Below are 26834 nucleotides of genomic sequence, written 5' to 3' on the forward strand. Positions count from 1 at the left end.
AGCCCCCTCTAAAAACATACACAAATAGTGAGTCAGTGTGTGTCGAAACTGATCTCCTTCAGAAAACAGGTTTCGTAAAAATACGTGTAGTTTTCCTGGGATGTGACGACATCTCAGTGTAAGGTTTACGTGTAGGTTACCATGGCAACATGTTTGAAAGTATATCAGTGCCATCAGAAAACTGAATGATCGAATTTTAAATGTTGAAACTTTACATTTATAAGCATTTATTTATTTTAAAAATAATGAAATAAAATAGTTTCTATTTTGAAAGGCTTTGAAAGGTTTTTAATATATAAATATAGTATATATAGTATATATATATATATATATATATATATATATATATATATATATATATATATATACAGTATATATATATATATTCAAAAATATAAGATGTTAATCCAATATTTTCTATTGCACAGCTTTTTAAATTCAATATAAAAAAACTTTTTTGGTGAAATACATTATATTTTAGAATATATATATTTATATATTCAAAAAAAAAAAATATATATATATATATATATATATATATATATTAAAAACAGCCTTTCAATATAGAATATATATATATATCTTTTAAAAAATAATGTATTTCACCAAAATAAGTATTTTTTATATTGAATTTAAAAAGCTGTGCAATAGAAAATACTGGATTTAAATTTTATATTTTTGAATTTTTGGGATTATAACTTCAAACTCTATGTGTGTGTATTTGTTTAAAAAAACGTGTGTTAAATTCAATTATTAATTAATGAAAATATAAATCAATTCAACATTTAACACACACACGATTTAACTCAATAATTCAGTCTTAGTTTCACACTGAGTCGCAACAAGTTTAAGTAAATAAGTAAGTAAGTAAGTAATTTATATTTATAGAGCTTTTCCAGACCAGGGTCACGAAGCACATAAACCAACAAATTCAATAAACAATATTCAATAAAGTATAAACTTTAAAGATCAAGATAAAACTGATAACACAACAGGAGTTCCAGAAAATCAAGGAAAAGCCTGAACAAATAAGTGTAGAGAGATATATGTGAGAGAACGTGTGTGTGTGTCGACTTGTTGAAAGTTCCCAGAGCTGTTATCAGACAGTAAATCAATCTTATCTCCTGACGCCCCGTTATCGTGGTTCCCAGACGAGTCACTCATTCACTGCTTCACTGCTTCATCCTTCGCCATGAAGCGCTGCCGCCTCAGCAAACTGCGGCTGCTCTGCGTCTTCCTGGCGCTCGCGTCCGTGACCACCATCGTCACGCTGTGGACTCTCGCCTTCACCGGCGTCGATGACGTCGTCGCTCCGTGGGACAGGTAAGAGGTCACGTGACCGGCGAGGTGAGAAAACAACGTCTTCAGTGACCCCTCGACCCCGCAGGTACCGCCTCCCCGCCTCCCTGACCCCGCACTCCTACAACATCACGCTGTGGCCTCGCCTCACGCCAGACACGCACACCGGACTCTACATCTTCACAGGTGACGCGCACGCGCACACACACCGCAGTGGACAGTGGCTGTGTCAGGTGGTGAACAGCTGGTCATGTGACGTCCTTCACTACAACACAACAGCAGCGTGTGTCCGTGTTTGTGTTGATGTTTGTTTGTGAAAAATATCAACTGTACTTGTTTAGTTAACGCAACACATTTATGTGTGTTATTGTGTGTCTTTTTGTGTTTGTCTGTAAGCTGTTGTTTGTCTGTCTGTCTTTAATTATGTGTGCGTTTCATTGTGTATGTTCAGGATGTGAATGTGCATTTGTGTCAGTGTGTGTTTGTATCTGTGTATTTGTGAGTGTATGTCTGTGATTGTGTTTGTGTCATGGTTTTTCATTGTGTGTGATTTTATGTGATTGTATGTTTTTGCATTTGATTGAGTGTCATTGCGTGTGTATCTGTATGTAGTTGTGTGTGTTTGTACATTTTTGTCTGTTTGTGTGTCTTTGTGTCTTAATGTGATTTTATGTTTTTGATTGTGTGTGTCTACGTTATTGTGTATGCGATTGTTTGTATCTGTACATCCTTGTGTGCGTCTCTACATCATTGTGTGTATCTCTACATTATTGTATGTGTCTCTACTGTCATGAGTCTACGTGTTCATCCTTGTGTTTCCGGTTTTATGAAAATTTGTGAAATCCGCTCCCGTCTGTGTCTGTGCTAGTCTTACTTCCCCCTGTCTGAGTAGTAATTGTTCTGAGCCGTGTCTCGGTAGTTCCGCCCCCAGATGCTGCTGATTTCTCCCCTGTGTTCTTAAGCCTCCACTCTCTGTCACGTCCTTTGTCTTGTCGTCACCGTTTTCCAGTACTTGTATCCTGCCGCTTAGTATTCCTGCTTCCTACCCTGTCTCCTTACCTTTGTCCCGACCCAGACTCCATTCCTGCCTGTTATGATTATCAACCTGTTTCTGCCCCTTGACGCCGAGTTTGCCTTACCCCTGCTTTGGCCTTTTTTGCCATTTCCTGGACTGTTTGACTACGCCTCTGCCTTCCCCTCTGAATTAAACCAAGTCTATGCAAATTACCTCTGTGCCTGGGTTTCTCCGTTCCCCTTCATAATACTACGACAAGACCACTATGAACCCAGCAGAGAGTCCTCTTCCCTACGCTCCGCGTTCACACCAGGAGCAGACGGTGAGGAACGCTTCTACCCTAGCTACACTGCAGCTAGGCATGGAAACCATGCGGCGCAGCACGGCTCCGTGCTCCAGAGTCTGGGACACCAGATGTCGGCGATAGCCAACGGCTCTTGACAGCCGCCGCCGGGACTGCAGCACCAGCTCCCGCTTTCGGCGAGTCTTGCCACCGCGCCGTGTCCAGCTTCCACCGGTGAGTCCGCCGTGGTCGCCGTTCCGGTTCCACACTCCTCCATGATTGTCCTGCAACGACCCGAGTGTTTCTCTGGTGACTCTGGAGATTGTCGGGGCTTCCTAACCATGTGCAGTCTCCACTTTGAGCTGAACTCCGCCGCCTTTCCCAACGAGCGCTCCAGAGTGGCTTACATCATCTCGCTGCTGAGCGGGCGGGCGGCAGAGTGGGCCACAGCGGAGTGGCGGAACCGGTCACCCCTCTGCGACTCTGCGGAGCTGTTCACCACGGCGTTCCAGCGGATCCAGCGCATCGTTCTGGGAGAGGAAGCGGCGTCTGCTCTTCTCTGTCTCCACCAAGGGTCCCAGCACATGAGTGACTACGCTATCCGGTTCAGCACGCTAGCTGCAGAGTGTCGCTGGGAAGGGACCGTCCTCACCCGAGTCTTCCTCGATGGTCTCTCCCCGTACCTACTGACCGTGCTCATTCCCTTGAGCTCCCAGAGGGGCTAGACGCGGTCATCGCCATGGTCACCAGGATCGAGACGAAGCTGCGCAACGAGGAGGCCCTCCACATTCCACTTCAGCCTCTTCCAGTCCCCCTCCAAGTTCAGGCCTTGGACGGCCACCTCCTGAACCGGGTGACCCACTCCACACACCCGGTTAGACTCTTGTTTCCTGATAGAGTTTGCTTTACCCCTGCTTTGCCTTCTGTTGCCGTTTCCTGGACTGTATGACTACGCCTCTGTCTTCCCCTCTGAATTAAACCAAGTCTATGCAAATTACCTCTGCGCCTCTGTTTCTCCGTTCCACTTCGTGATATCTACATTATTGTGTGTGTCTCTACATCATTGTGTGTCCCTACATTATTGTGTGTGTCTCTACATCATTGTGTGTGTCCCTACATTATTGTGTGTGTCTCTACATCATTGTGTGTATCTCTACATTATTGTGTGTGTCCCTACATTATTGTGTGTGTCTCTACATCATTGTGTGTGTCCCTACATTATTGTGTGTGTCTCTACATCATTGTGTGTGTCCCTACATTATTGTGTGTGTCTCTACATCATTGTGTGTGTCTCTTCATCATTGTGTGTGTCCCTACATTATTGTGTGTGTCTCTACATTATTGTGTGTCTGTGTTTGTGTTGATGTTTATTTGTGTTGATCTATATGTGTGTAAGTGTACGTTTGTATATTGTCTCTCTGTGTTTGTATGTGTGTTTGGGTTTGTGTGTACGTATTTTTGTGTACGTGTATATCTGTGTTTGTGTTCGTCTGTTTCTGTTTTTGTTACTTGTGTGTGAGATTGTGATTGTGTGTGTGCTTGCTTGTGTGTTCGTGTACATCTGTTTGTGAATGTTTGTATTGTGTGTATGTTTATCTGTGTGTAATTGATGTATTTGAGTAATTGTGTTCATCTGTGATTAAGTGTCTGGTGTTTGTCTGACGGTTGTGTACATGTGTAATTGTAATTGTGCATGTGACTGATGGTGTGTGTAATTCTGTGTTTTTGAGTGAATGTGTGTGACTGTGTGTTATTGAGTGTTTGTTACTCAAGTTGTGCATTTGTTACTGACAGTGTGTTTTTGACTGAAGGTGTGTGACTGTGTGTAATTGTGTCTGATGACGTGTTTCTGTGTGTAATTGTGTGTCTGTGACACTGTGTGTCTGTGACGGTGTTTGTCTGTGTGTAATTGTGGGTCTGTGACGGTGTTTGTCTGTGTGTAATTGTGTGTCGGTGTCTGTGTGTAATTGTGTGTCTGTGACGGTGTGTGTCACCTGAGCAGGTAAATCCTCGGTGCAGTTCGAGTGTTTGGAGGAAACTGACCTGGTCCTGCTTCACTCAAACAAGCTCAACTACAGTTTGCAGCAGAACCAACAACTTGCTGTTCTCCAGTCCACGGGTCAGTCCAGAACCTGCTCGTGCCAAGAGTCAGAACCTGACCTCTGTGTCGCCTCCAGGTGGAGGTCCAGCTCCGGGGGTTCGGACCTCCTGGCTGCAGACTAGGACCGAGCTGCTGGTCCTGCACCTGGACGGTCCACTGAGAGCGGGTCAGACGTACGAGCTGGTCAGCGAGTTCACGGGCGAGCTGGCCGATGACCTGGCCGGATTCTACCGCAGCGAGTACCAGGAGGACGGCGTCAGGAAGTAGGAACGTCCATATATGGTGTCTACGGCTCACCGGACACTCACGCGTCACACTTCCTGTCAGGGTCGTCGCCACGACTCAGATGCACCCGACTCACGCCAGGAAGACGTTCCCGTGCTTCGATGAACCCGCCATGAAGGCCGTGTTCCACCTCACGCTGCTGCACCCGCCGGGCATGATGGCGCTGTCCAACGGTCTGGAGCGAGGTCGGTCAGGTCATAGGTCATCAAACTTTACTAAACAATGATGGAGTGTATATTGTGGAGTGTATATTGTGGAGTGTACATTTGTGTGTTGATTTATATATTTGTGTGTTGATGTGTACATTTGTGAGTTGATGTGTACATTGGTGTGTTGATGTGTATATTGGTGTGTTGATGTGTATACTTGTGTGTTGATGTGTATATGTGTGTGTTGATGTGTATATGTGTGTGTTGACGTGTATATGTGTGTGTTGACGTGTATATGTGTGCGTTGATGTGTATATGTGTGTGTTGACGTGTATATGTGTGCGTTGATGTGTATATGTGTGTGTTGACGTGTATATGTGTGTGTTGACGTGTATATGTGTGTGTTGATGTGTATATTGTGTGTTGATGTGTATACTTGTGTGTTGATGTGTATATTGTGTGTTGACGTGTATATGTGTGTGTTGATGTGTATATGTGTGTGTTGATGTGTATATGTGTGTGTTGATGTGTATATGTGTGTGTTGACGTGTATATGAGTGTGTTGATGTGTATATGTGTGTGTTGATGTGTATGTGTGTGTTGACGTGTATATGTGTGTGTTGACGTGTATATGTGTGTGTTGATGTGTATATGTGTGTGTTGATGTGTATATGTGTGTGTTGACGTGTATACTTGTGCGTTGATGTGTATACTTGTGTGTTGATGTGTATATTGTGTGTTGATGTGTATATTGTGTGTTGATGTGTATATTGTGTGTTGATGTGTATATGTGTGTGTTGATGTGTATGTGTGTGTTGATGTGTATATGTGTGTGTTGATGTGTATATGTGTGTGTTGATGTGTATACTTGTGTGTTGATGTGTATATGTGTGTGTTGATGTGTATACTTGTGTGTTGATGTGTATATGTGTGTGTTGACGTGTATACTTGTGCGTTGATGTGTATACTTGTGCGTTGATGTGTATACTTGTGTGTTGATGTGTATATTGTGTGTTGATGTGTATGTTGTGTGTTGATGTGTATATGTGTGTGTTGATGTGTATGTGTGTGTTGATGTGTATACTTGTGTGTTGATGTGTATATGTGTGTGTTGATGTGTATATGTGTGTGTTGATGTGTATACTTGTGTGTTGATGTGTATATGTGTGTGTTGATGTGTATACTTGTGTGTTGATGTGTATATGTGTGTGTTGATGTGTATACTTGTGTGTTGATGTGTATATGTGTGTGTTGATGTGTATATGTGTGTGTTGATGTGTATACTTGTGTGTTGATGTGTATATTGTGTGTTGATGTGTATATTGTGTGTTGATGTGTATATGTGTGTGTTGATGTGTATATTGTGTGTTGATGTGTATATTGTGTGTTGATGTGTATATGTGTGTGTTGACGTGTATACTTGTGTGTTGATGTGTATATTGTGTGTTGATGTGTATATTGTGTGTTGATGTGTATATTGTGTGTTGATGTGTATATGTGTGTGTTGACGTGTATACTTGTGTGTTGATGTGTATATTGTGTGTTGATGTGTATACTGTGTGTTGATGTGTATATGTGTGTTGATGTGTATACTGTGTGTTGATGTGTATATGTGTGTGTTGACGTGTATACTTGTGTGTTGATGTGTATATTGTGTGTTGATGTGTATACTGTGTGTTGATGTGTATATTGTGTGTTGATGTGTATACTGTGTGTTGATGTGTATATGTGTGTGTTGACGTGTATACTTGTGTGTTGATGTGTATATTGTGTGTTGATGTGTGTTCACCTCCAGACGTGGTCAACACAACTGTCGAGGGAGTGACTCTGACACAGACGACCTTCGAACCCACCAAGAGGATGTCGACGTACCTTCTGGCCATCGTGGTGTCCGACTTCACCTGCGTGTTCTCTCATCAGGGAGACACTCTGGTAGGTGAGACGGGTTCTGACCCACCGCAACACTCATCGGTTCTGTTCGTCCTCAGGTCCGGATCTGGGCCCGCAGGAAGGCCATCGAGCAGGGTCAGGGGGACTACGCCCTCAATGTGACCGGACCGATCCTGGACTTCTTCCAGAACTACTACAACATCTCATATCCACTGAACAAAGCAGGTGTGTAGTGTGTGTACGTTGTTGTATCAAGTGTGTGTCTGTTGGTCCTCACAGCTCATCTGTGTGTACATTTAAAACTGCACCACAAACACAACAATCAATCCTAAGATGAGACAAAGTCGTTTAACGAGTCTGAAGGACTGACCTGTGGATCTGGCAGTGACACAAACCGGCCACTAGATGGCGGCAGCGGCGTTAACCTGCTTACGATTTGACCCACTTTTAAGATTAAACCACGAGAAGAGAAAAAGATTACCTACCACTCGTTTTTTGTGTCTCTGTGTGAGCGCATGAGCGTGTGTGTTGTGTTTGTGTAACTGAATTAAAAAAACAACACATCTTCAGATTTGTGCACAAAACAAAATGGTTCATAAAAGAGTAAGTGACTCACAGGCATTAATAATCGAGCCAAGATAAAATGCTTCTAAACAGGAATATGACAATGTATTATTTTTATTCTTGTTTCTTTAAGGTTTTTTTTTTTTGATTTGTGTCTTTGTTTTTTTGAGATGAACATAATATTCAAGTTGTGAAGCGTGTGAATGTCAATGTTGTGTAACCAACAAATATTAAACATCACAGAACTTTGAGATGTTTGCATTTGTTTACTGATTGGGGTTGTGTATTGTCAATACTCTGTCAAAAATACAATATGTTTTAATACGTTATGATACTGTAGTAACAAGTATACTGTATATGTGAAGTATTGTCCAGTACTTGACTCTGGTGTTGTGATAGTGTAGTAACAAGTATATATATGTGTAGTATTGTCCAGTACTTGACTCTGGTGTTGTGATAGTGTAGTAACAAGGATATATGTGTAGTATTGTCCAGTACTTGACTCTGATGTTGTGATAGTGTAGTTACAAGGATATGTGTGTAGTATTGTCCAGTACTTGACTCTGGTGTTGTGATAGTGTAGTAACAAGGATATATGTGTAGTATTGTCCAGTACTTGACTCTGGTGTTGTGATAGTGTAGTAACAAGGATATATGTGTAGTATTGTCCAGTACTTGACTCTGGTATTGTAGTATTTACAGACCACATGACTCTTGACGAAGTCGTAACTGCTTTCATTTGTTTTCAAACCAAAATATGTCCAAACATCAGCTTTAAAAGCTGCTGGACTCACTGTATCCTCTCGTCCTCAGTCATCGGCAGGATTTCATGGGATTTCATTTTTAACGTGACAATGTCTACTGCCATCTAGTGTCCAAAAGTTTAATTGCAACACAAAAATTAATTTTTGTAAATAAAACATTTTAGTGCCTGAATATTTTCTTACGTCTCTCGTTGGAACCTCAGACCAGGTCGCTCTGCCCGACTTCTACTTCGGGGCGATGGAGAACTGGGGTCTGGTGACCTACAGAGAGACCAACCTGCTGTACTCTCCTGAGACCTCGTCCAACAGGAACAAGGAAACCACGGTGACCATCGTGGCTCATGAGCTGGCACACATGGTGAGCGCGGCGCCCCCCCTCCCCTGGCTAGCTGGTCCGGCCTGCTGACCCCGGGTCACTTCTGGTTCCAGTGGTTCGGGAACCTGGTGACGCTCCGCTGGTGGAATGAAGTCTGGCTCAACGAGGGGTTCGCCTCCTACGTGGCGTACCTGGGAGCCCACCGAGCAGAACCAGACTGGGACCTGGTGAGACCCGATTCTTAACGACGGTGCCGTCGTCGCCCTAATACTCTCCGTGGGGTTCCAGAAAGACTTGATTCTGCTGGACGACATCCACCGAGTGTTCGCCGTGGACGCCCTGGTTTCTTCTCACCCGCTGTCGTCGGACGAGGACGCCGTCGTGTTGCCGGAGCAGATCAGCGAGCAGTTCGACGCCATCTCCTACAGCAAGGTCAGCAGGTCATCGCAGTCCAGTCTCGTCTCGTAACGACGGTCGTCTCTTCGTCAGGGCGCCGCCGTGCTACGGATGCTGTCCGACTTCCTGTCCGAGCGGGTCTTCGTTCGGGGTCTCACTGTAGGTCGTGTTCCCCCTGTTCACCCTACATGGCGTCACATGTCCTCTTCCTGCAGACTTACTTGGACCAGTTCGCCTACAACAACACGGTGGGAAGTGACCTCTGGCGCCACCTGCAGCAGGTTTGTAGGAAGTCTATCAGGAGACACTCGTTTATAAAAGTTAAAAAGCTGCTGGACTCCCTGTATCCTCTCGTCCTCAGTCACATAGATGTATATCAGAATATTTAAAAGCTGCTGGACTCACTGTATCCTCTCGTCCTCAGTCATATAGAAGTAAATCAGAATATTTAAAAGCTGCTGGACTCACTGTATCCTCTCGTCCTCAGTCATATAAAAGTATATCAGAATATCTAAAAACTGCTGGACTCCCTGTATCCTCTCGTCCTCAGTCATATAGAAGTAAATCAGAATATTTAAAATCTGCTGGACTCACTGTATCCTCTCGTCCTCAGTCATATAAAAGTATATCAGAATATTTAAAAGCTGCTGGACTCCCTGTATCCTCTCGTCCTCAGTCACATAGAAGTATATCAGAATATTTAAAAGCTGCTGGACTCACTGTATCCTCTCGTCCTCAGTCACATAGAAGTATATCAGAATATTTAAAAGCTGCTGGACTCACTGTATCCTCTCGTCCTCAGTCATATAGAAGTAAATCAGAATATTTAAAAGCTGCTGGACTCACTGTATCCTCTCGTCCTCAGTCATATAAAAGTATATCAGAATATTTAAAAGCTGCTGGACTCCCTGTATCCTCTCGTCCTCAGTCACATAGAAGTATATCAGAATATATAAAAGCTGCTGGACTCACTGTATCCTCTCGTCCTCAGTCATATAGAAGTAAATCAGAATATTTAAAAGCTGCTGGACTCACTGTATCCTCTCGTCCTCAGTCATATAGAAGTAAATCAGAATATTTAAAAGCTGCTGGACTCACTGTATCCTCTCGTCCTCAGTCATATAGAAGTAAATCAGAATATTTAAAAGCTGCTGGACTCACTGTATCCTCTCGTCCTCAGTCATATAGAAGTAAATCAGAATATTTAAAAGCTGCTGGACTCACTGTATCCTCTCGTCCTCAGTCATATAAAAGTATATCAGAATATTTAAAAGCTGCTGGACTCACTGTATCCTCTCGTCCTCAGTCATATAGAAGTAAATCAGATTATTTAAAAGCTGCTGGACTCACTGTATCCTCTCGTCCTCAGTCATATAGAAGTAAATCAGAATATTTAAAAGCTGCTGGACTCACTGTATCCTCTCGTCCTCAGTCATATAGAAGTAAATCAGAATATTTAAAAGCTGCTGGACTCACTGTATCCTCTCGTCCTCAGTCATATAGAAGTAAATCAGAATATTTAAAAGCTGCTGGACTCCCTGTATCCTCTCGTCCTCAGTCATATAGAAGTAAATCAGAATATTTAAAAGCTGCTGGACTCACTGTATCCTCTCGTCCTCAGTCATATAGAAGTATATCAGAATATTTAATGTTGAATTTAAAATTTCAAATCTTTTTTAATAGAAATCAAATTTAATCTAAAAAATATTGTATATATATATTTTTTGTGCACACGGTTTGATATTCTGAATTCACTCATTTTGAAATATAAATTTTAAATTCATTATTTTTTTCATTCATAGCCTTTTAAATTCACTATAAAAATCATGCAGACGATTATGTGATGATGTACAAGTACACATCGAGAGTATCGTCTGGTGGCATTTTTATACAATTAACATTTAAAAGATTAGGAATTTAAAAAAATATTAAATTAAAAAAAAAAATTAGTTCCAATAATTGGAATTAGAATACAAAACTATAAGCGTTTAAACAATTCATACAATTTTAAAACAATCAATTTTTAATTAAAGTAATTAATAAAAACAAATCCAACCTTTTAAAATACTAATTGTTGGATTTAATTATTAAAAAAAAAAAATTCAATGCTAAAAGAAAAAAATCTGAAACATTTGAAAATCTTAAATTAAACCATTCAATTTTCTGATGGTGCTATTAAACTCCTTATATGGGCGTCAGGAAGTCATTGAAGCTCCTCCCTCTTCTCAACAGGCGGCCGAAGCCAACGAGGTCGTCCTTCCCCGTCCGGTCGATGACATCATGAGCCGCTGGGTCCTCCAGATGGGCTTCCCCGTGGTCACCGTGGACACCGAGACCGGCTCCGTCTCTCAGAGTCACTTCCTGCTGGAGTCCGAAGCGGCGCCGTCGTCCCCGTACAGGTACCTCACCTGCCGTCCAGGTGTGTGAACCCGGCTCACGCCTCGTCCACAGGTACGAGTGGATGGTCCCGGTCAGGTGGATGGAGAGGGGGTCGGGCGGCCTCCAGAAGGAGCTGTGGTGGCTGCTGGGAAAGAAGGGTATGATGGACCCCACATGAGTGACTGGATGGTGTTTCTGAGCTTCTGACTTCCAGACGTCAACGTGGAGATGAAGACCCGGGACTGGATCCTGGTGAACGTCAACGTGACGGGATACTACCGGGTGAACTACGACCTCGGGAACTGGGAGCGACTTCTGGCTCAGCTGCAGGAGGACCACGAGGTGGGATCTGGTCCTGATGTTGATGGAAGTTTATCAATATTTAATGGTTGAATTTAATACGTCAAATGTTAAAACTTTGACTTCTTTTAAATAATCAAACTCAACAATTTATATATTAAAACCCTTGAATTTATTTCAATTGAATTGTTGAAAATTCTTGTTTTTTCAAAATGAGTATTTTTTCTTTGCACATAGTTTTATATTCTGATTACAAAAAAATCTAAAATAAAATTCCTAAATTCAATAATTTTCTATGTTTAGAATTTTTATTTCACATTCATACAAATACAAAAAATTGACATTCACTAAAAATGCTTTCAATAAAAAGTATTTTTTAATTAAAAAAATATATATAGCCGTTTAAATCCAATATAAAAATGTTTGCACTACTATACCATCATTTTTATATTAAATTATACCTTCAGAGACAGAAGAGCCTTAAGAGACAATAGAGCTTATCTATTATAATATATTGCATTTAGAACGAAACGTTATCTGATAAACCTCCATAGTCATGACTCTCTCTCGTCTTCCAGGTGATTCCTCTGATGAATCGAGCTCAGCTGCTGGACGACGCCTTCAACCTGGCCAGGTGGGTCCTCCACTCTATAGGGTCACCACTTCTGGTCCTGAACAGACACGTCTGTCCAGAGCTCGGCTCCTGTCCACCACTCTGGCGCTGAGGTGCACGACTTACCTGTCCCAGGAGCGAGCCTACATCCCCTGGCAGTCTGCTCTGGACAACCTGGACTACTTGTACCTGATGTTGGACCAGACGGAGGTCTTCGGGCCCATGCAGGTATCGGAGCGTCAAGTAGGGCAGTGTGGTGGCAAGAATCTGGCGATAAGTATCACGATACAGGGTCAACGATACGATATGTACTGTAGTAACAAGGATATATTTGTAGTAACACCAGAGAACTTGACTCTGGTGTTGTGATAGTGTAGTAACAAGTATATATGTATAGTATTGTCCAGTACTTGACTCTGGTGTTGTGATATAGTAGTAACAAGTATATATGTATAGTATTGTCCAGTACTTGACTCTGGTGTTGTGATAGTGTAGTAACAAGTATATATGTATAGTATTGTCGAGTACTTGACTCTGGTGTTGTGATAGTTTAGTAACAAGTATATATGTGTAGTATTGTCGAGTACTTGACTCTGGTGTTGTGATAGTTTAGTAACAAGTATATATGTGTAGTATTGTCCAGTACTTGACTCTGGTGTTGTGATAGTTTAGTAACAAGTATATATGTGTAGTATTGTCCAGTACTTGACTCTGTCGTTGTGATATAGTAGTAACAAGTATATATGTATAGTATTGTCCAGTACCTGACTCTGGTGTTGTGATAGTGTAGTAACAAGTATATATGTATAGTATTGTCGAGTACTTGACTCTGGTGTTGTGATAGTTTAGTAACAAGTATATATGTGTAGTATTGTCGAGTACTTGACTCTGGTGTTGTGATAGTGTAGTAACAAGTATATATGTGTACTATTGTCGAGTACTTGACTCTGGTGTTGTGATACTGTAGTAACAAGTATATATGTATAGTATTGTCCAGTACTTGACTCTGGTGTAGTGATAGTGTAGTAACAGGTATATATGTGTAGTATTGTCGAGTACTTGACTCTGGTGTTGTGATAGTGTAGTAACAAGTATATATGTGTAGTATTGTCGAGTACTTGACTCTGGTGTTGTGATAGTGTAGTAACAAGTATATATGTGTAGTATTGTCGAGTACTTGACTCTGGTGTTGTGATAGTGTAGTAACAAGTATATATGTGTACTATTGTCGAGTACTTGACTCTGGTGTTGTGATAGTGTAGTAACAAGTATATATGTGTAGTATTGTCCAGTACTTGACTCTGGTGTTGTAGTATTTACAGACCACATGACTCTTGACAAAGTCGTAACTGCTTTCATTTGTTTTCAAACCAAAATATGTCCAAACATCAGCTTTAAAAGCTGTTGGAGTCACTGTATCCTCTCGTCCTCAGTCAGAGTAAAAAAAAAAGCTACAGTGCTGTTGAATGTCGATACAATATCGTGAAAGAATATCACGATATATCAATGTATCCAAATGTTCTCCCAGCCCTCGTGCGAACTGTGGTGACTCTCGTTGCAGACTTACCTGAAGACGCTGGTGTCGCCGCTCTTCTTCCACTTCAAGCTCCTGACCTCCAACTGGACGCAGATCCCAGACAAACACGTGGACCAGTAAGTGCTCCGATCCAAAGGTCACGTGAACACGCTCTTACAAAATGTCCCGGCAGGTACAACCAGGTGAACGCCGTCCGCACGGCGTGTAAGACGGGCCTGCCCGAGTGTCTGACCTTGACCTCCACCTGGTTCCAGCGCTGGATGGAGGATCCTGACGACAATAGGTTCGAGCAAATCCTCGACTTGTGCCAGTCGGTCCTGACGGCCCACCTGTTCTCACAGAATCCACCCGAACCTGCGGGCCGTGGTCTACTGCAGCGCTGTGGCAGCCGGTGGCCAGTCTGAATGGGACTTTGTCTGGGTCCAGTTCAAGAACGCAACATTGGCCAGTGAGGCCAGCAAACTGATGGGGGCGCTGGCGTGCAGCAGTGACAAAAACACGCTGAACAGGTCACAGGATTAAAGGACAACACGTACTTGTGACTTGAGCACCGACCTTAACCTGTCCTCTGGCTCAGGTATCTCTCGTACACCTTGGATCCCGCCATGATACGGAAGCAGGACGCCACCGCCGTCATCACGTCTGTGGCCGGCAACAGAGAGGGACAGAATGTCGCCTGGGACTTTGTGAGGACCAACTGGAACTTCATGTTCAATGAGTAAGTTCATTGTTCAAAGTCAGAGGTCGATGAGGAACTGCTGGAGATAAAAACAACTTTGATTTTTAAACCTTCCAGCTACGGTGTCGGCTCCTTCTCCTTCGCTTCCATGATCAGTGGAGTCACTGCCAGGTTCTCCACCACTGCACAGCTACGAGAGGTTAGAGAACCATCAGATTTAGTAGAACTTTCAGATGCAAGGTAAAGGTTCAGAAAGAGAAGAACCATCAGAGAAAGTAGAACCTACTGACACAGTAGAACCTTTAGAGACAGAATAACAATCAGAGACAGAAGAACCTTCAGAGACAGAATAACAATCAGAGACAGTAGAACCTTCAGAGACAGTAGAACCTTCAGGGACAGAAAACCATCAGACACAGTAGAGCCTTGAGAGACAGAAGAACTTACTGAGACAGTAAAACCTAAAAAGTATAACCTTCAGGGATAGTAGAACATTCTAAGACAGTAGAACCTTCAGAGACAGAAGAATCTTCAGATAAAGTAGAACCTTCAGGGAAAGTAGAACCTTTTAAGACAGTTGAACCTTCAGAGACAGAAGAATCTTCAGAGAAAGTAGAACCTTCAGGGACAGTAGAACCTTCAGAGACAGTAGAGCCTTGAGACAGAAGAACTTTCTGAGACAGTAGAACCTTCAGAGACAGTAGAACCTTCAGAGACAGAAGAGCCTTAAGAGACAGTAGAACCTTCAGAGACAGCTGAGCCTTAAGAGACAGTAGAGCCTTGAGACAGAAGAACCTTCTGAGACAGTAGAACCTTCAAATAAAGTAGAACCTTCAGGGACAGTAGAACCTTTTAAGACAGTTGAACCTTCAGAGACAGAAGAATCTTCAGAGAAAGTAGAACCTTGAGACAGAAGAACTTTCTGAGACAGTAGAACCTTCAGAGACAGTAGAACCTTCAAGACAATAGAACCTTCAGAGACAGTAGAACCTTGAGACAGAAGAACTTTCTGAGACAGTAGAACCTTCAGAGACAGTAGAACATTCAGAAACAGAAGAGCCTTGAGACAGAAGAACTTTCTGAGACAGTAGAACCTTCAGAGACAGTAGAACCTTCAGGGACAGAAAACCATCAGACACAGTAGAGCCTTGAGAGACAGAAGAACTTACTGAGACAGTAAAACCTAAAAAGTAGAACCTTCAGGGACAGTAGAACATTCTAAGACAGTAGAACCTTCAGAGACAGAAGAATCTTCAGAGAAAGTAGAACCTTCAGGGACAGTAGAACCTTTTAAGACAGTTGAACCTTCAGAGACAGGAGAATCTTCAGAGAAAGTAGAACCTTCAGAGACAGTAGAACCTTCAGAGACAGTAGAGCCTTGAGACAGAAGAACTTTCTGAGACAGTAGAACCTTCAGAGACAGTAGAACCTTCAGAGACAGTAGAACCTTAAGAGACAGTAGAGCCTTGAGACAGAAGAACCTTCTGAGACAGTAGAACCTTCAAAGAAAGAAGAGACTTAAGAGACAGTAGAGCCTTGAGAAAGTAGAACCTTCTGAGACAGAAGAACCTTCTGAGAGGTCAAAGGAATCTAAATAAGTTTCTGTGTGGCTTCTGGCAGCTGGAGGAGTTTGTGGAGGAACACGGTTCTGCTGGGTTTGGATCGGCGTCTCTGGCGTTGGACCAGGCTCTAGAGAAAACAAGAAGCAACATCAACTGGCGGCAGAAGAACCAGCAGCTGGTGTTGGACTGGTTCACTGGACAAACTGGACTCTAGACAGAACGTCAGTGTAGAACCTGCTAATAAAACATGTGTCATCACGTCTGTCTCTTGATGTTTGAAGGAGGAAGACGAGTGAAGACCTGCTACTGGTCTGTCCTCCAGAGACTGTGATGTAGCTTCTTCTTTACTTGTGTTGATGCTCGTCTGGTGTTCCTCAAACCATCCCAGGACTCGGTCCAGCTCTGGGTCTCCACAAGAACGTGTCATTTCTTCTTTAGCAACAACACAACTCAAGGAGAATCAACGACACCACGTTCATGTTGTCGAGCTTTATTTGGTCAAATGTGCGACAAACGAAAACACGTCTGTTCCACAAACAACACAACAGCTTCTCCGACGCACACGATGACGGACACAGAAGACGCGCAAACATCAGCCCCACAGTCGGAGCACGTGAGGAGAACAAACATTATTGCTTAGTACACATCAGAGACCAGGAGACATTGACGGCGAGACGAGGCCGAGGACGCCACGTCTGCTCCACAGAAACTCTTGACACGGATTCATTCATTATCCTCACATTGAGTCAGTAGGTCTCTGGTGACCACCACGTCTTCTCTGGAGTGTCACATGCACACAAGGTCTGAGTCACATCAAGGTCAAGGTCCAGTAGACGGGAGACAAACATGCAGACAAAGCATTCGGTCGACAAACTGTACAACAACTCTCGATCGTCGTCCGACAACCCGAGAAGAAACTACACACCTGAGGAAGTGAGGTCTTCGTGTTCTCCAGTTTGGGTCCTGCCAGAACTTCCACACGCTCTACAAGTCTTGAGGCGGAATATTAACTGCGTCACAGCGCCCCCTGGTGTCCTGGAGGCCGACGTTAAACAGGGAACACCATTTTTTTTTTTAACATTTATTCAATGTGTCTTTAGAGCTGAAATTGTTGCAGCGCGTCCAAGAAGTTCTGGCAGGAAGTCGACTTTACAACAGTTGTGTCGTTAAAGGTTATTATTTTCTTGGAGCCGCGACGACGTCAACGTAAGTCAGTCGTCGACTCACGTGACAGAAGGGAAGCAAAGACTTGTAAATCATAACAAAAGTACGGAACATAACGACCACGACGTTTAAAATATGGTGACGCTTCGTAAACATTTTGACTTTCACGGACATCGAGACATAAATCAGCGAGTGTGGACGAATAAACGACGTTTGGTGTTTATGATGGAAGACACTTTGTTGACCGTTCAGTCTCGTTGACTTTTAAACACTGAAGTTTTTTGGACGAAACCTTTTTCTCCTCCTGCTCCTCGTTCTCCTGCTCGTCTTGGGACGCAAGTGTCTTGGTTTACAGGAGGATTTTCTCTCGGGTGTCGGGGAGCTTCAGCGCCACCAGGCCGCCACACACCAGCGCGGCGAACGACAGCAGGATGGGAACAACCTTGGTGACCCCCACGAAGCTGGCGAAGATGGAACTGCCGAGGACGGCCGCCAGCTTACAGAGTGCGTTGAGGACACCGAACGCTGTCGCCCTGAGAGACGAGAGAGAGGATCGTTGTCTTAGAGGAAACTGGCTAAAGAGGACACGTATCAGTGAAGTCTCTGGTCAGAGGAGACACTTGCTAAAAAGAACACTTGTAAAATAGGATGCTTGCCAAAGACGACACTTGCTAATGAGGACACTTGCTAATGAGGACACTTGCTAAAGAGGACACTTGCTAATAAGGACACTTGCTAAAGAGGACCTCTCAGGGAGGACACTAGTTAGGGAGGACACTTTATCAAATAAGACACTTGCTAATAAGGACACTTGCTAAAGAGGACACCTACTAAAGAGGACACTTGCTCAAGAGGAAACATGCTAAATAGGACCTCTCAGGTAGGACACTTGTTAGGGAGGAGACTTACTAAAAAGGACATTTCTCAGGTAGGACACTTGTTAGGAAGGACACTTACTAAAGAGGACTCTTCTCAGGTAGGACACTTGTTAGGGAGGACACTTTATCAAATAGGACACTTGCTAATCAGGACACTTGCTAATCAGGACACTTGCTAAACAGGACACTTGGTAATGAGGACGCTTGCTAAAGAGGACACTTGGTAATGAGGACACTTTTCTAATGAGGACACTTTTCTAATGAGGACACTTGCTAAAGAGGAAACTTCTCAGGTAGGACACTTGATAGGGTGGACACTTTACCAAAGAGGACAATTGCTAATGGGGACACTTGCTAATAAGGACGCTTGCTAAACAGGACACTTGGTAATGAGGACGCTTGCTAAAGAGGACACTTCTTAGGTAGGACACTTGTTAAGGAGGACACTTGATAGGGTGGACACTTTATCAAAGAGGACACTTGCTAATGAGGACACTTGCTGAACAAAGAGGACACTTGCTAATGAGGACACTTGCTGAACAGGACACATTTTAATGAGGACACTTGCTAAAGAGGACAGTTCTCAGGTAGGACACTTGTTAGGGAAGACATTTGATAGGGTGGACACTTTATCAAAGAGGATACTTGCTAATAAGGACGCTTTCTAAAGAGGACGCTTGGTAATGAGGACGCTTTCTAAAGAGGACACTCTGTAAAAAAGGTTCGACTTTTCAATTAAGACACTTTTCCGAGAGGACACTTTATCAAACACTTGCTAAAGGGGACACTTGTCAGAGGGTGTGTACCGTTTGGAGGTGGGGTAAAGCTCCACCGTCACCACCTCGATGCCGTTCCAGGCTGCGACGCTGACGCCACAGAAGAGACACTGCAGGGCGATGATGGCCGACTGACTGAAGCTCAGGAACAGCAGGAAGCAGCAGCCGGCCGACACCAGCATGGATCCACCTGAAGACACCTGGTTATGGACCACTGTGGACCCCAGACGGAGCCACTCACCTATGATCCTGACCCGACCGATCTTCTCCATGAAGAGCGCCGAGATGATGTTCCCGGGCAGGACGGCCAGGCTGCCCAGGAAGCTGACCAGGTACACAAGGACGTCGTTCTCCTCCAGCGCGTCCAGGTGGCAGCCATGTTTGTTGTGCTCAAAGGTCGTGTTCTCCATTCTACAATCGATGAACTTTTCCCGCCAAAGGTCTACCGAGAGATGAGGAAGAGTCAACCGAGAAGCTTCGGCGAGTCTGAAGGCTAAAGTTCAAAGGTCAACGCGTGAACCGGGACGCGGCGTCTGCATCAATACGATGCGTCAGAGAATGAAACACTGATGAGTGACGTCGTATCGATCGCAACTTTCCTCCGTCATGTTTTTCTTCAACATGGCAGGAAAGCGAGACACCAAGTATGTAGTTAAAGTCCCTGGAAACACAACAGAGCTGGCACTCTTTACGCGTCAGAACCGGACCTGATCTGGACCCACCTGTGTTGTAGAAGACGGAGGAGCGGATGGTGCAGTTCCTAAAGACAGTGTCAGTGGACTTGATGTCCTCAAAGAGACAGTCTTCGAACAGAGAGTCCTCAAACTGGACTGACTTCAGCTCAATGTTGATGAACCTACGATGAAAGGATGAAACACACACACCAGAAACATGGACTTCTATTCAGGATGAAGCAGAACCAGAATCGGCCTCATCTGAGCGTTCGATTTCTGCGGTGGGAATAGAAGTCTGGTGACCAAAGCAGATGAGAGTCCTCTCATCCTACTTCTGACGCTCTTAGTGACCTTCAGCCGAGTCAAATTCTACACTGAAAGTTCTTAAATTTGTCTAAAGTTCTCGTGTTTTCACCTGTCCCAGCTAGCCAGGATGGACTAAACTTAAGATAAGAGGCCGAAGGTACAGCAGGTGGCGCCGGAGACTCACTTGTCGTGGATGTACTCGCCCTCCCTGTGGATCTGGTTCTCCAGAGAGAAGTTGAAGTGGAAGTTCTCAAGTCGTTCTCTGTGGAACACCTGGAGAAGAAACGGGAAGTTCAGTAGTTTCTCTTCAGGTTCACCTCGAGTCACAAGAGGTCACCGACCTTGACCTTGGCCTGGTACTCTTCATACTGGAGGTGTTTGATCATGTCTGGGAACCACACCGACAACCCGTAGAAGCTGAGGGACAGAAGACATCAGCGACGGCTGCCGAGCGAGCGAGGACGGCGACTCACCTGAAGGCCATGCAGAACCAGATGACGGCCATGAAGAGCGTCGCGAAGCGGAACTCGGCCGACACCAGAGAAGCCACGTTCTTCAGCACCTGCGGAGAGACACACCTGGACCCTCAGACGCTGCTTCGACTCGGGATCGTCCAGAGACTCTCACCAGTTTGCAGAGCGTGAGCGAGCGAACGGCCCAGCGCTGCACCGAGGTTCCTGTGGCGCTCTGGATCTCGATGAACTCGTCTTCGGCGGTTTTGGGAGCTTTGATGTTAGTCACCTGAGGGAGTCACAGAGTCACATGACTGACTTAAGCTTCTTGTCACATGACTAAGTGTCCACTGACCGTGAAGACTTTCTCCGGCTGACCTTTGGCCCTCCAGTTGGTGTCGTGAACCTGCTTCAGGATCATCCAGGCCTCGTCGTGTTTGGCGTTCTAGACGCACACATGGACGCACACCAGTTGTCGTCATGCTTCACGTCAACTCTGGACTCACCTCCAGCAGGAAGCGTGGACTCTCAGGCATGAACGTGAGGCCGACCAGGGACAAGATCGCAGGAAGAGCCGCAACAAGAACGAAAAGTCTCCAACTGTGGAACTGAAACTCTGTGCCCATGCTGAAGCCCCAACCTGTACATGAACACACAGGAATACAGGTGTTAACACACATGAACACAAAGATACACACAAGAACACAGTCACACACAGGAACACACATGTTCACAGGAACACACAGTCACACACAGGAACACACAAACACCCATATAAAACATGAACAAATATGAACAGACAAACACACACAGACTAACACATAAATAAACATGCACACACAAACATCACATGGACAAACAAGAACACACAAATATGACATGAACGAACATTAACACACATGAAGAAACATGAACACACAAACATTAACAGACATCCCATAAACAAACATGAACACATATGAAGAAACATGACAAACAAACACACAAACATGAACACACAAATATGAACACACAAACATGAACACACAAACATGAACACACAAACATAAACACACAAACATGATTACACAAACATGAACACACAGACATGAACACACATGAACACACGAACATAAACACAAAAACATGATCACACAAACATGAACACACAAACATAAACACACAAAAATGAACACACAAACATGAACACACAAACACACATGAACACACAAACATAAACACACAAACATGAACACACAAACATGAACACACGAACACAAACACACATGAACACACGAACATAAACACACATGAACTCACAAACACACATGAACACACGAACATAAACACACATGGACACACAAACACACATGAACACACAAACATAAACACATAAACATGATCACACAAACATGAACACACAAACATAAACACACAAACATGAACACGCAAACACACATGAACACACAAGAACACACAAACACAAATGAACACACAAACACACATGAACACACGAACACAAACACACATGAACACACGAACATAAACACACATGAACACACAAACACAGATGAACACACGAACACAAACACACATGAACACACAAACACATGAACACACAAACACATGAACACACATGAACACACGAACATAAACACACATGAACACACAAACACACATGGACACACAAACACATGAACACACAAACACATGAACACACAAACACATGAACACACAAACACACATGAACTCACAAACACACATGAACACACAAACACACAAACACACATGAACACACAAACACATGAACACACAAACACACATGAACTCACAAACACAGATGAACACACAAACACACATGAACACACAAACACACATGAACACACAAACACACATGAACTCACAAACACACATGAACTCACAAACACACATGAACACACAAACACACATGAACACACAAACACACATGAACACACGAACACAAACACACATGAACTCACAAACACACATGAACTCACAAACACACATGAACTCACGAACACAAACACACATGAACTCACAAACACACATGAACACACAAACACATGAACACACATGAACACACAAACACACATGAACACACAAACACATGAACACACAAACACATGAACACACAAACACACATGAACACACAAACACATGAACACAAACCCACCGTAGCGCGGGATGATGCCCCAGGCGGTGAAGGACGCGTAGATTCCTCCAACCATCCAGAACATGCAGAGCCAAGACAGATGTTCTCCTCGCTTGTCCATCTGCAGGAACTCGGAGAAGTAGGAGTAGACTATAGGAACACTGCCGCCGATGCTGCGGGGAGACGAGGGTCATAGTTGGACTGCAGGGGGCGCCAGAGAGCAGCAGGTCAGGTGTCTTATGAGGTGAAACCAGGTGAAGCGGCTCAGGTGAGACATCAACAGGTGCTGCCTCTGTGTGTGTCACCTGATGTTGTTGGTCACATGTTCACTGGTCATGTGACTCTCATAACACATCCTGAACAATGTGCGTTTGTGTGTGTTTTTGTGTGTGTGTGTGTCTCAGTGGGTGATTGTGTATTTTGTATTTATTTGAGTGTGTGCATGTGTAGTAGGGTTTTGTGTGTTGATATGTGTGTAAGTAAGTCAGTCATTTGTATTTATATATCGCTTTTCCAGACCAGGGTCACAAAGCGCTTAAACAATCAAAACAATATTCAATAAAGTATATACTTTAAAGGTCAAGATAAAACTGATAACACAACGTGTAGTTTTGTTTTTTGTGTGTGTATTTGTGTGTGCATGTTCGGTTTAGTTTTTTGTGTGTGTATTTGTGTGTGTGCATGTGTTGTTGTGTGCGTGTACATGGTGGGGTTTTATGTGTGTGTTTGCGTTTTTTGTGTGTGTATTTGTGTTTGCATGTGTGCTTGTGTTTTGTGTGTGTGTGTACATGTGTGGTAGGGTTTTGTGTGTGTGTTTTTGGTTTTTGTGCTTTTGTATGTGTGCGTGCATGTGTGGTAGGGTTTTGTGTGGTTGTGTTTTTGTTTATGTGTGTTTATTTGTATGTTTGGTTGTGTTTTTGTGTGTATTTGTGTGTGCATGTGTTTTTTTTGTGTATTTGTGTGTGCATATGTGGTTGTGTTTTTTTGTGAGTGTGTGTATGTGTGCATATATGTGTTTATTTGTTTATGTGTTATTGTGTGCTTGTTTTTGTGCATTTAGTTGTATGTATTTGTGTGTACGTGTGCATGTGTGTGTTTATTTGTGTGTGTGCATATATCTGTTTATTTGTGTATGTTTTTTGTGTGCTTGTTTGTGTGCACTAAGTTGTGTATTTGTATGTATGTGTGCATATATGTGTTTATTTGTTTATGTGTTATTGTGTGCTTGTTTTTGTGCATTTAGTTGTATGTATTTGTGTGTACGTGTGCATGTGTGTGTTTATTTGTGTGTGTGCATATATCTGTTTATTTGTGTATGTTTTTTTGTGTGCTTGTTTGTGTGCACTAAGTTGTGTATTTGTATGTGTGTGTGCATGTGTGTGTTTATGTGTGTGTGTGTTACCCGATGCCAGACAATATCCTGAAGAACAGGAAGAATCCGTATCCTTGAGCGAAGGACGACAGGAAGCCGAACACACAGTTGATGGTCAACGCCACGACGAGGCAACGACGGCGTCCGACTTTGTCGGCCAGACCCCCCCACAGGAAGGCCCCCACCATCATGCTGAGGAACACGACCAGACCTGCACACACACACACACACACACACGCACACACACACACAGGTATGAGTCAGGAGGACTTCCTGCTAGCTAGGCTGCACAGGTGAGTCGGGTCACAACATCGATCGTCTGGAATGAATCCGCTGACTCAGCGTGACACACACACTTTCAGTCTGGTTCTGATCCAGTTGAGCGCTGGACCCGCACCGCCCTGTGGCTGCAGAGTCGCACACACACACATATACACACAAGAGTCGGACTCACTGCAGCAAAGACTCAATCCAGACGATCCATTAGCTAATGAACCGAAAGATTTACTGAGCCGCAGCGTGAATGAGTTTTTGTGTGTTTGTGAGGTTGTGTAGTCGAGAGTGTGCGATTCACTCGAGAGTGTGCGATTCACTCGAGAGTGTGCGATTCACTCGAGAGTGTGCGATTCACTCTCGACTCGCTTCAGACGTGATTTATAAATCTGATGAGTCACAAGTCCGAGAGATGATTCACATGTCAAAGAGAGGGTTGACGAGTCAGAGATGATTCTTGAGTCACAAGTCAGAGATGATTCTTGAGTCACAAGTCAGAGATGATTCTTGAGTCACAAGTCAGAGATGATTCTTGAGTCACAAGTCAGAGATGATTCTTGAGTCACAAGTCGAAGATGATTCTTGAGTCACAAGTCAGAGATGATTCTTGAGTCATAAGTCAGAGATGATTCTTGAGTCATAAGTCAGAGATGATTCTTGAGTCACAAGTCGAAGATGATTCTTGAGTCACAAGTCGAAGATGATTCTTGAGTCACAAGTCAGAGATGATTCTTGAGTCACAAGTCGAAGATGATTCTTGAGTCACAAGTCGAAGATGATTCTTGAGTCACAAGTCAGAGATGATTCTTGAGTCATAAGTCAGAGATGATTCTCGAGTCACGAGTCAGAGATGATTCTTGAGTCACAAGTCAGAGATGATTCTCGAGTCACAAGTCAGAGATGATTCTTGAGTCACAAGTCAGAGATGATTCACATGTCAAAGAGAGGGTTGACGAGTCAGAGATGATTCTTGAGTCACAAGTCAGAGATGATTCTTGAGTCACAAGTCAGAGATGATTCTTGAGTCACAAGTCAGAGATGATTCTTGAGTCACAAGTCAGAGATGATTCTTGAGTCACAAGTCAGAGATGATTCTTGAGTCACAAGTCAGAGATGATTCTCGAGTCACAAGTCAGAGATGATGAGTCACAGAAACGAGTCACGAATCAGGGCTGATGATTTACGAGTCAGAGATGATTCTTGAGTCACAAGTCAGAGATGATGAGTCAAAGAAACGAGTCACGAATCAGGACTGATGATTAACGAGTCGGAGATGATTCTTGAGTCACAGGTCAGAGATGATGAGTCACAGAAACGAGTCACGAATCAGGACTGATGATTTACGAGTCAGAGATGATTCTTGAGTCACAGGTCGGAGATGATGAGTCACAGAAACGAGTCTATTCTCAAGTCAGACTGTGTGTCGACCTGGTAAAGTTGAGACTCGAGTCGAGTCCTGATTCAAAGTGAGTCACAGCGGCGAACGACTCACCCAACATGCCCTTCTCTGCGTGGGACAAACACAAGTCCTTCTCCGCCGAGGGCAGCACGAAGGCGACCACGAAACACTCCACGCCGTCGGCCATCAGAGCGAGACCCAGAACCATGAAGAGGGTCCACTGGAAGCGTCCGTGTCCACAGTCCTCCATGATGTCCTCGTACTGCTCCGACAGCTCCTCCAGCTCGGAGATGGCGCCGGCGGTCGAGCGAGTCTTCGCTCTGACGGACAGGAGGACTCGGGTCAGGGGAGGTCAAAAAGGTGAAAGGTCAGGTGGACTCACCGCGCGGCCCGCTGCGCCGCCTTCACCTCGTCCGGGTGAGGGATGCCCTGGTACTCCCCCTCGTACATCTGGTCCTCCTCATCGTGGCCCTCGGTGGCGTCGCTGGCGGCGTCCTCCTCCTGAGCAGGGTAGTCCTCCTGGTAGCCGTAGCCGTCGTCGTGGCCGTACGTGCCGTAGCTGTCGCCGCCCTGGTGGTAGTTGTTCTGGTACGGGTCCGACATGGCTGCTGTTGAACTTTGAACTCTGGGTGAGGCTTTCAAGTCGGAGCGTGGATCATCCCCTCAGTCCTGCCGGGTCGGTCCAGCTCTGGAGCAACGGAGGTTCCTGCTGGTGGGTCACACCTGGAGTTACCTGAAGAAGAAGAAGAAGAAGGTGAGGGAAGCTCAGCAGAAGATGAAGACGAGGAGAGTAAGAGTGAAGTCGACGAGAAGAACAAATGTTACACAACCAAAATAATGAACAGATGCTGAGTCAGGTGGACTTCTGATGGTTGACTGAAAACTAGGTTACAACACACACGCCTACACACACCTACACACACACACACAAATACACACACGCATACATGTACACAAACACGCACACACATACACACACAAACACACACACACGCACACATGTACACACACACGCACACACACACACACACACACACACGCATACACACACCCCCACACACACACACAAACACACACACGCATACATGTACACAAACACGCACACACATACACACACAAACACACACACACGCACACATGTACACACACACACGCACACACACACACACACACACGCACACACACACACACGCATACACACACCCCCACACACACACACAAACACACACACGCATACATGTACACAAACACGCACA

General features: G+C 44.2%; 2 protein-coding genes across 3 annotated transcripts in view; one reads left to right on the forward strand and one right to left on the reverse strand.

Moving 5' to 3' along the window:
- Positions 1–1220: 1220 nt before the first annotated feature.
- LOC148074353 (aminopeptidase N-like) lies at positions 1221–16346 on the forward strand. The gene is made up of 23 exons (XM_087797645.1): positions 1221–1323; positions 1388–1485; positions 4600–4716; positions 4775–4961; positions 5026–5168; positions 6928–7064; positions 7121–7247; positions 8554–8708; positions 8780–8893; positions 8955–9098; positions 9156–9221; positions 9278–9343; positions 11295–11461; positions 11514–11599; positions 11656–11783; positions 12320–12375; positions 12435–12582; positions 13916–14007; positions 14064–14174; positions 14233–14400; positions 14469–14609; positions 14688–14769; positions 16191–16346. Exons 5-23 carry the CDS (start codon positions 5045–5047, stop codon positions 16344–16346), a joined length of 2268 nt encoding a protein of 755 aa, XP_087653771.1. The 5' UTR covers positions 1221–1323; positions 1388–1485; positions 4600–4716; positions 4775–4961; positions 5026–5044.
- Positions 16347–16606: 260 nt separating this feature from the next.
- Positions 16607–26834, reverse strand: part of LOC148074354 (synaptic vesicle glycoprotein 2B-like) — a 14235-nt gene continuing 4007 nt past the window's right edge. For both annotated transcript variants that reach the window (XM_087796721.1, XM_087796720.1), the window contains exons 2-15: positions 25961–26311; positions 25672–25898; positions 23937–24117; positions 22556–22707; positions 20889–21022; positions 20738–20827; positions 20558–20671; positions 20404–20492; positions 20272–20347; positions 20115–20203; positions 19673–19806; positions 19192–19392; positions 18981–19140; positions 16607–17829 (exon numbers count right to left, since the gene is read on the reverse strand). In XM_087796721.1, the coding sequence (XP_087652847.1) occupies positions 17646–17829; positions 18981–19140; positions 19192–19392; positions 19673–19806; positions 20115–20203; positions 20272–20347; positions 20404–20492; positions 20558–20671; positions 20738–20827; positions 20889–21022; positions 22556–22707; positions 23937–24117; positions 25672–25898; positions 25961–26181 (2052 nt within the window). In that variant the 5' untranslated portion in view covers positions 26182–26311 and the 3' untranslated portion in view covers positions 16607–17645. The remainder of the gene's footprint in view (positions 17830–18980; positions 19141–19191; positions 19393–19672; positions 19807–20114; positions 20204–20271; positions 20348–20403; positions 20493–20557; positions 20672–20737; positions 20828–20888; positions 21023–22555; positions 22708–23936; positions 24118–25671; positions 25899–25960; positions 26312–26834) is intronic.

The sequence above is a fragment of the Callionymus lyra genome, chromosome 8 (genome assembly GCF_982586985.1).
Source record: "Callionymus lyra chromosome 8, fCalLyr1.hap1.1, whole genome shotgun sequence".
Classification (NCBI taxonomy): Eukaryota; Metazoa; Chordata; class Actinopteri; order Syngnathiformes; family Callionymidae; genus Callionymus; species Callionymus lyra.

Coding starts and splice junctions, on each gene's coding strand:
- LOC148074353 (XM_087797645.1), top strand. CDS start 5,045: ATGCACCCGACTCACGCCAGGAAGACGTTCCCGTGCTTCGATGAACCC. Junction 9,099..9,155: donor ACGCCATCTCCTACAGCAAG/GTCAGCAGGTCA, acceptor TCTCTTCGTCAG/GGCGCCGCCGTGCTACGGAT. Junction 14,008..14,063: donor CCAGACAAACACGTGGACCA/GTAAGTGCTCCG, acceptor ATGTCCCGGCAG/GTACAACCAGGTGAACGCCG.